This window comes from Lucilia sericata, unplaced genomic scaffold (assembly GCF_015586225.1).
Source record: "Lucilia sericata isolate MDLA Ls3-8-SP2 unplaced genomic scaffold, ASM1558622v1 Contig000043F_arrow, whole genome shotgun sequence".
Classification (NCBI taxonomy): domain Eukaryota; kingdom Metazoa; phylum Arthropoda; class Insecta; order Diptera; family Calliphoridae; genus Lucilia; species Lucilia sericata.
Window position 1 is genome coordinate 470674 of NW_023994081.1, and position 10575 is coordinate 481248.

The 10575-nt window shown below is 33.2% G+C and overlaps 1 protein-coding gene across 1 annotated transcript; it reads right to left on the reverse strand.

Moving 5' to 3' along the window:
• Nucleotides 1–433: 433 nt before the first annotated feature.
• On the reverse strand, nt 434–1387 carry LOC119614662. Its single transcript, XM_037970782.1, has one exon. It carries the CDS (start codon nt 1385–1387, stop codon nt 434–436), a length of 954 nt encoding a protein of 317 aa, XP_037826710.1.
• Between the last annotated feature and the right edge of the window lie 9188 nt (nt 1388–10575).

Below are 10575 nucleotides of genomic sequence, written 5' to 3' on the forward strand. Positions count from 1 at the left end.
GAGAGCAAGACGAGAAATCTTCTCAAAATGAGCAAGTCTGAAGTTAGTATGATGGTTCGTATTCTGAGTGGACACACAGGATTACGAGCACACCTATACAAAATTGGACGTGCGGATTCAGACGAATGTAGAGCATGTGGAGAGGACAGTGAAACTCTGGAGCACTTTCTTTGCCATTGTCAGGCATTCGTCGAAGTTAGATCCAAGTATCTTGGAAGTGATGTTATTCCGGAAATAACATTCTTAACCAACACCGATTGGAAGATTCTTAGGAATTACGTCCAGGAAACTGAGTTTCTGAACATGGAAAAATAATACATTCAGTGAACAATTTTTTTTTTCTTTCTTGAATTGGAGCGCACAACAGGCCCGATAGTGGCCTAGGTGTATTTCTTCGGATTTGATGTAGTATACATCCTCCTATCAACCTAACCTAACCTATTTTGTGTCCAATTTCTCCACAACATAGGCAGTTGTTGGTGTAATCATTTGTACTTTTACAATTTGCAGCTGGATGACCAAAGTCTAAGCATTTGAAACATCTCCTGGGCGCAACTTTTTCTTGTATACGACAAACAACCCAACCTATACGAATCTTAGAAAGCTCTATAAGTTTGTTTGCTAATATCGCATTGATACCAATGGTTGCAGTTTGAGTGCCACCATATGCTTTCCTCATATTTTTAACTGCTGTTAATTGCACTTCTTTAAAATCATCGGATAAGTTAATCAGGGATTCGTGAACTTCTTCCTTTGTGGTTACTTCATCAACGTCCTTGATATCTAAGAAAACTTCATTTATCATTACTCGCACAGCTGCATCTGTGCCAATCACCTCTTTGACTGTCTGGCTGAACTCGGACGTGCTCTGGTGTGCTGGCTTATTTAATTCAAGAAGCAATTCCCCTTTTGCAGTTTTCCTGATGCTCTTAACATTTTGGCCAAGAACAACTAACTTCGGAACCGTTTTAACTTTTTTAAGCATATCCGCATATGATATTCCACCACGTGTTTCAATGACAAGAGCATCTGGCCGTGGATACTTTTTCTTTTTCTTCGCTTTTAGATTAATTTTCACCCAATTAGGCTCAGTACCAATTTTTTCTACATTTTCGCCTTTGGAGTTGGCCGATGTATTGTTTTCATTGTTTTCTTTATTTTCACTTGTTTGCTTTGGAGTTTTTACGTTTTTCTTTTTCTTAGAATTGTTTCCTTTTGGACTCTGTGATACTGGATCTCTTTTCCTCTTTGGGTTGTTTAGTTGTGCTAACTGTGGACGGACTGTTTCGTCTCTCTGTTCGGGCTGTTTCGTCTCTCTGTTCGGGTCAAGTAATGCAGGATCAATTTGACTCACTTGTGGTTTGATATGCTCTGGAAAAATTGCCATATATATCGCTTGGATCTCTAGGGATATTGATATAATCTCTTTATGTATGTTGTTTCACCCTTTAAAATAACTCACGAGTTGCGATATTTTTTCACTTAGTTTATCTAGTTTAGCTTCTTTGGGATTTTCGGTACAGGCAGTTGCCGGTGCAACTGGTGGTTGTAGAATCAACTGTTTCCTCAGAACCAACTGTTTCCTCAGTTTGGTTGTTAATAGCAGTGTTAATGCTATTATCGTTATTGTTGTTGTTGTTTGCAGTACTCACATTTGTGGGTCCAAACTTAAGGCCGCTATCTCCGCCCGTTGTGCAGTCATGTATTTCGATCTCATGGTTGTCTATGCAAGCAGGGAGGCCATGCAAGGGTTGACTTGAAGTCCTTATGAGTCAACAAGCCAGTGCCAGATCCATGTTAATCGGGAAACTCATCCGAACCTGCACCACCAACTGAATGATGACGAAACTTCGAACGTACCTTAAGATTTGCCAAATTTTACTAGGACGGAAGGCAGTTGTGATATTTGCCTGGAAGCCATTTCAACAGAATATTACTTCTATCTACTAAGGTTCCAGATTACCGCAGCTGTCGGCTCATAAACCATAAATCAAAAACAGTGGTCCAGAAATGCCATAATTAAGATCGTACTGGGCTTGATCTTAATGCCTTTCGGCGGGGATAAGTAGTGTGGGCAGGTGTAGAGCTTATTTCTATCACGATAAGGTTTCAACGCATATTTTACTCTCTCAAAGTGGATATATAGTGCAGGTTTACGTCTACGGGTCTGGTGTTTGACCATGAGAGCGTAGCGCTCCCGGTTGTTTCCACAGGTAGGAACGTTCTATTTGACACTTATTTAAGGGCGGCATCAACTCGCCCCGACGCTGGGCTTCTCTGAGTTTTTGTACCTACTTTGGTACACTCTCCACACCTGCGACAACTCAGGGTCCGCGGGATCGTCAAACCCGTTATCCTATAAAAGGAGACCCTTGCGGGTATCTATCTATCTATCTATCTATCTATCTATCTATCTATCTATCTATCTATCTATCTATCTATCTATCTATCTATCTATCTATCTATCCTATCTATCTATCTATCTATCTATCTATCTATCTATCTATCTATCTATCTATCTATCTATCTATCTATCTATCTATCTATCTATCTATCTATCTATCTATCTATCTATCTATCTATCTATCTATCTATCTATCTATCTATCTATCTATCTATCTATCTATCTATCTATCTATCTATCTATCTATCTATCTATCTATCTATCTATCTATCTATCTTCTATCTATCTATCTATCTATCTATCTATCTATCTATCTATCTATCTATCTATCTATCTATCTATCTATCTATCTATCTATCTATCTATCTATCTATCTATCTATCTATCTATCTATCTATCTATCTATCTATCTATCTATCTATCTATCTATCTATCTATCTATCTATCTATCTATCTATCTATCTATCTATCTATCTATCTATCTATCTATCTATCTATCTATCTATCTATCTATCTATCTATCTATCTATCTATCTATCTATCTATCTATCTATCTATCTGTCTATCTATCTATCTATCTATCTATCTATCTATCTATCTATCTATCTATCTATCTATCTATCTATCTATCTATCTATCTATCTATCTATCTATCTATCTATCTATCTATCTATCTATCTATCTATCTATCTATCTATCTATCTATCTGTCTGTCTTCAGTTTTTCGGAGTTTCTTTAGATTCAATATTTAGGACAAAAAATGGGCGGACTATCAATAGGGGCAAGGCACCTCCCATATGAAATAAAAAAAAATCATTTATCTGTCAAATAATAGAATAAGAGCTAGAATCTTCAAATCTGCATACATGTGAACATTTGGGTAATAAATTGGCGGACTAGCAATAGGGGGCATGCCACCTCCCATATAAATTATACACAACAATTTGTTGTGAGCGACGTGCCCACTTTAAAAGTCGCATATCTCAGAATCTGCAAGAGATGGAGTCCTCAAATTTTGTATGGACAACTTTGGCATCCATAAGAATATTTTTGGATAAAATGGGCTGAATGGCTATAGTGGGCGTAGAACCTTCCATATGAAGAAAATCTTAAATTAGTGTATTTGAGAAAATGTAACAGAGAAATGTAATAGAGTCCTCAAATTTTGTCGAAACCACTTTAGTGTCAATATGATTATTTAAGCAAAAAGGGGGTGTATTAGCAGTAGGGGGCGTGGCATCCCCATATGAATTAAATACAAAAATTCGCTTATCTGGGAAACTATTAGAGTTAGAAACTTCAAATTTTGCACGAAGTACTTTAGCATCCATGTAAACATTTTGTGTAATAAATTGGCGGACTACCAATGGGCCCCATCATTGCTCCTCCCATATGAATAAAATATACAAAAATTTGTTTATCTGGGAAACTAATAGAACTAGATTCTTAAAATTTAGCACAAAGAACTTTAATTTCACATTTATTTGGACATTTTGGGGAAAATGGGCGGACTTTCATTATGAACCTCACATATGAATTAAATAGAAAAAATCTTATGTCTGGGAAACTATTAAAGCTAAAATCCTTTGACATCAATGTAAACATTTAAGTAAAATTGGCGGACTAGGAAATTGGAACCTCCCATATGAATTATCTGAGAAACTATTAGAGCTAGAAAATTATATATGGAAAACTTTGACATTCATGTGAACATTTAGAGAAAACTGGGCGGACTTTCAAAGCGACCTTGGCATCTCCCATATAAATTAAATTCAAAATATCGTACATCTGGGAAACTATTATATTATTAAAATTTTTCATAGGTTACATTGAAATCTAAATTAACGGTTGGAAAAATTGACGAACTTGCAATAATTTGCGTGCCATCCCCTATATGTAAAAAATGTATATCTGTAAAACTATTATATTTAGTTACAATCTTCAAAATCGCAAAATGTTTTTTTATATACATTGATGTTAGTGTAGCAAGCACACTGGGTATAGCTAGTAATATATAATTTTGCACATAAACTTTAACATCCATTTGAACATTTGGGAGAAAAACGGGCGGAATTTTATTAGAGAGGCCTGGCACCTCAGATATGAGTTAAGTACAAAAATTCGTATATCTGAGAAACTATTACAGCTAGAATCCTGCACTGTAGAATTCTGACATTCACGCCTAAACGGCTGGACCGACTTGCTTCAAATTTGGTACATAGTTAGATCTATACCTGAAGTAGAAAGGGGTAAAATGGGGGGAAAACGGGCAAAATTAGTACTTTTGAGCGTAAATACTAATTATTGTCTATACTTAAGCAAAACTGTTTTCGATTAAGCTTTGTAAAGTGTTAGAAATATGTATAAGCAAAGTGCCGTTGCGAAAGTTTGACCAGAAGAGGACCAAAAATAGGGCAAAGGGCGCAGAAAGGACAAAATTAATAATTTTGTGCTTTATGACTGATTATTTCTGTTCTAAAGTCAAAATATTATAAGGGTGTGAAGTTAAATTCATCAGCCAAATACATCCCACACCACATTTGTTAAATACGTTCCACATACTGTAATACTGTTTTCAAATCAATTAAATTCATCATTTAATGAAACAAACACCAAATAAAATGTTTTTAAGGAAAAAAGTAAAATTATATTAAACAAGTAAGAGTGTTATATTCGGCTGTGCCGAATCTCATATACCCACCATCAAACCGTATGCCGTAAAAGGAATGCTCCCATATAAACATCAGGGTGTTGTTTGGAATATAGCTTAAGACAATTATGGACCGAGCTCTTTTGAACTAACAAAATATTAATTTTTAATATTTTGTACTGTACTTGTAAATATCAGAGTTTTCTTCATCAAATTTTCTAAAGAGGATCTCATATGTGGTGTATGGTCAATTGTTGACCTATCCTCATAACTTTTTGTAGACTGATTTTGGTTCATATAAAACTTGTTTACATTCGCTGTTCTCGCATTTTTATACCGGCAATTAGCGTTCATGTAATTTTATAAAGTGGCTTATATGGGGGGGTAGGGTGAATTACCGACACATTCCGCATGAAATTCGGAGCGAATTTCATAACCGTATTTATAACTCATATTTTTAAGCCAGTAATGATCGTTTAAGAAATTTTCTAAAGGGAACCTTGTATGGGCGGTAGGGTAAATTATGGACCGATCCTCCCTAAATTTAGTGGAGAGATTTTGGCACGTATTAAACTTATGTGCGTCAATTTTCGTCACTACATTAATATTTTTAAGCCAGTAATGAGCAGTATAGTTATTTGCAGAGGGGGCCTTATATGGGGGAAGGGTCATTTATGGGCCGATCCAAAAAAAAAATTGGTACCGAGATTTTGGCTCGTAAGAAACTTACGTGTGTAGCATTTCATCGCTTTACTCTTATTTTTAAGACAGTAATGAGCGTTAAAGCTATTTCCTGAAGTGGACCCAATAGGGGGAGAAGGGCCAATTATGGACCTATCCATATTAAAGTTATTAAAAAGATTTTGGCTCGCGAGGAACTTAATTGTGTAAAATTTTATTGCTATATTCGTATTTTTTAGCCAATAATGAGCGTTAAAGTCATTTTCAGAAGGGGACCTTATATGGGGGGTAGGGTCATTTATTTGCCGATCTTAAAAAAAAATTCGTAGAGCGATTTCGGTTCGTAAGAAACTTATTTATACCGAATTTCATCGCTATACTCGCATTTTTGGACCAGTAATGAGTGTTAAAGTAATTTTCTAAAGGGGACCTTATATGAGGGGTAGGGTCAATTATGGACCGATCCTCAAAAAATTTGGTAAAAAGATTTTGGCTCACATGAAACTTATTTATGTCGAATTTCATCGCTATACTTGCATTTTGTGGCCAGTAATGAGTGTTAAAGTCATTTTCAGAAGGGGACCTTATATGGGGGGTAGGGTCATTTATGGGCCGATCCTGAAAAAATTTGGTAGAAAGATTTTGGCTCATATGGAACTTATTTATGTCGAATTTCATCGCTATACTTGTACTTCTGAAGCAGTTATGCCCGTTGAAGCTGTTTTTTGGAGGTCCACTTGTATGGGGGCTATCCGAAAAAGTGGACCGATATTGCCCATTTTCAATACCAAACAAACCTTAACAATAGAGAATATTTATGCAAAATTTCAACTGCCTAGCTCCTCTCGTGTGGTCCCTATCGTGATTTCAACAGACAGACGGACAGACGGACGGACGGACGGACGGACGGACAGACGGACAGACGGACGGACATGGCTAGATCGTCTTAGAATTTAATAAGGAAAGGGTGTGAAGTTAAATTCGTCAGCCTAATACGTCCCACACTACATTTGTCAAATTCGTTCCACATACTGTAATACTGTTTTCAAATTAATTAAATTCATCTTTTAATAAAACAAACACCAAATAAAATGTTCGTTAAGGAAAAAAATTAAAATTATACTAAAATCTATTAAAAAAGTAAATGTGTAAAATAAAAATTAGTTAAAATAATTGCGTACTCGTCAAATAGGGTGGTAAAATATAGAATTTTTAAATGAAAAAAAAACAGACACTTGGAAAAGTCATGACTCGGGGTACCGCCAGAGTGGAAGTATGCTATTATTTAAACTAATTTTTATTTTACACATTTTTATTCGATACAAATATGTTTTGTGTACATACATATGAATCATTCTAAGAAATTTTTCTGGAGAGGCCCGTAATTGGCCATAGCTCCTATATAAAGTCCACTTCCGAAAATCACTTAAACGCACATACATGTTTCATTAATTAATAAATCTATTGGAGTAGGTAATATTCGACTTGAATTTTTTTTGCATATAAATCATTATTCAAAATTTTTTCCTGATCGGTCCATAATTGGTCACAACTACCATATAAGGATCATTTCCGAAAATTAATAAAATGCACATTGACAATCAAATTCATCGGGATAAAATTCAACATAAATGTGTATTTTGTATATATAAATCGTTATACGGAATTTTACTTCTGAAAATCACTTAATACCACTTAATTCATTATTAAATGATTATATCCAGATAAAATTCGACATGAGTATGTTTGTGTATAGATAAATCATTATATTAAAATGTTTGCAACTGGCCTATTAATATAAAATTTTATGAACCTAATCAATATTAGTTCCACATATGCAAAAATGTTATTACCTTCACTACGGAAACAAAAATTTTGCCAAGTTATCTAATAATTAGATAGTTAAATGGGTTTTAATAAAAAGTATCTTGCTGGTGGAGAGTATTTAAGATTTAAGAGCCGAATATAGCACTCTAACTGGTTCTTTCTATTGATCTAAAGCAAATAAACTTCAGTTGTAGCTTTAAAAATTGGCTAAAAATTTATTTATGAAGTATTTTCCAAAAATATTTTAGTAAGAGGTAAAAGGAGTAAATTTTTTTTTTATTTCGTAAATGTTATGGAAGTATTTTTAAATCAACGAAATGTAAAACCCCAGGCAACGCCGGGTACAGAAATCTAGTTTATTGATAAAAATAAAAAAGTGGTGTTATATGGGAACTAGGATTAAACATGGATAGTGTTTTGTCGTCTGTTCCGTACACACGTATTTTTTATACTGTCCGCTTATAAATGTAGTGTTTAATGTTTAAAATGTGTCTTGTTGTCTTCGTTAAATGTTGATGAAATGCAAAATAGAAAATAAAAAGAAAAGAAAATAATATATGGGCAATTTCATGAAAAGGCAAACCACGACTGAAAAAATAAAACCCTTATAACCCAAAATTTGGTATATGATCTTTTATAGCACCAAAGACGAAGACTGTTGAAAATTTTTGAAATCGGTCTATTTTTACACCTCGCCGCCATACAAACGGAATCGAAAATATCACATTTTAGCTCATAATTCTGGTAATTATAATACTATCCCTTCAAAAATCTAAAATATTTATAAGCCTAAACCTTTTTTTTTCATAACGATTGGACCTCATTTGACCCTAGTTCCATTCAATGTTTAATTTCAGAAAAACACTTAAACGTCCGTAACTCACCTCTAATCACTAGTATTATGATAAAATTTGGCACAAATAAGTTTTATATGAATTGAAATCATACCCTACAATGTTATGAGGATTGGTCCATATTTGACCCTAGTCGCCATATAACACCAGGTTTTTATTTTTATCTATAAATTGCTTAAACATGTATATAGGTCGGCCATGTCCGACCTATATTATGTCCCATAGTGTAAGAAATTAAAACAAAAAAGATACACCTACAGAATTCACAGATTTTCGTAAATATTTACATGTACTTTAAAAACTCTTCCGTTTTTTGTCACGTTTGATATCGCCATATTTTAATCCATATTTTGGAAAACAAGTTTCCGAATGGGACGCTTCCTTTTGCAAATATAATATTCTTTAAATGGAACAGAATGACAAAATTGTTTTCCAAGTACTTCTAATTTTACAAAATCTATACCACTCTGAAGGCGTGCGAATGTCACATACAATCGTATGGAATTGCCCATATGTAATATAAACGAACAAAAGAAAAAATATAACAGAACATATGAGCAAAATCAACAATTTTTAAGAATCGATGAAACTGAATTAAAATGCCTTGTATATTGTTAACCTTTTAAAATAAGAAAATGTTTTGATACATTTCGGTATAATATACCAAAACACATGTATGTTCAAAATTGCAGACCTCTTGCTTATTATCTCTCAACTTTATGAAGATTTAAAATTTGAAAAATGAAAAAAATGCTTTGACATTTATCAGAGTTTTTTTCATTACTTTCAAAACTGTACACTCAGTTTATAGCTTACAGAGCCACCCTTTATAAATTAGAGTCACAAGACTTTGGACATTTAAAAATCAATATAAAAGATTCATTAATGTGACATTTTTCAATGTGACATTCATAGCTATTTACGAACACAGTTATAATACCGCGTAAGTTTCTCATTATAATTAACACCGTCAAATGCTCATTAAAAAATTTGTAAATGCGAACTTTTAATGATACTTTTAAAATTTTTGCAAAATTTGAAATTTGATATCCTGAATGGAATTTGGTAGTCCCAATTTAGGAATGGGAAAATGGAAGAGGTAGATTTATTTATCGTGATAAGTTTAAGTCGATGATTAATAAGCTTTAATTTAATTATAAAATTTAAAATTATAAGTAGTATTACATTTAAAAAATTAAAATAAAAATAATATTGAACGAAAGCCTAGTTATACAAAAAGTGGAAAATTTATATTGGAAAAAGATTAGATTTGCTAATTTAAATAATTTGGGAGACAAATTTGTCGGAGACGATTCGAAACCACGTGCTGTGGACAACGTAGCTGAATTTTAATATATGGAAACTAATCATTATATAATTTAAAAACTATCTTAGCAAACTAATAAATGAAATTTATAAAATTAAATTCCAAATAATTAAATTAAAATAATATATTTAATTTAAACGCCTAATCATATATGTAAAATTAAAACTGTTATAAATATTCACATTGCACAGTGGTATAGGAAAAAAAAAAGAGGGAAATAATTCGGTAACTTCTAAACGGTTAATCCGATTTTAATGAAATTTGGTGTGCACAAAGAGGAGGTGTTGTCGAGTTTAGGTTTTGAATTTGGACCTTATAGGCCAACCAGGGGCCCGGCGGGGGGTCCTCAAATTAGGACACCTCGGCTATGTTAAATTTTTAAAACGATCCTATTTCTTCATTTGAGTTCCGAGTTCGTAGCAGTAAATTATCTCTTATAGTTTAGGAGATATTCGCATTTGAATATTAAAATTTTAAAATTTTTACCGTCCTTACTTTAGTTTTTTTGATAATAGCAGGTCCAAATATTTCCGATTTTCGCCATTTTTTTTTATTTGCTTAACAACAAGTTTATATACCAAGCAGTGAAAGAATTATGTAAAAATCATGACTGAGTCCAAAGTTATAGGCATTTAAATTTAAAAAATTAAAAAAAGGCGATTTTTTGTCATTTTTTTGGGAAAAAAGTATCTTTTTCTTTTTAAGTTATCTAAAAAGTTTCTAAGAAGATGTATATAGAATTTATACTTTTTGGAAAGCTGACTTTACATAAAATACGATAAATGAAACAAAACCTAAAAATTTTTGATACCGAGGGGACCAGGTCCATCCA

Excerpts from the sequence above, each read along its gene's own strand:
- LOC119614662 (XM_037970782.1), bottom strand. The coding sequence starts at position 1,387 with ATGGCAATTTTTCCAGAGCATATCAAACCACAAGTGAGTCAAATTGAT.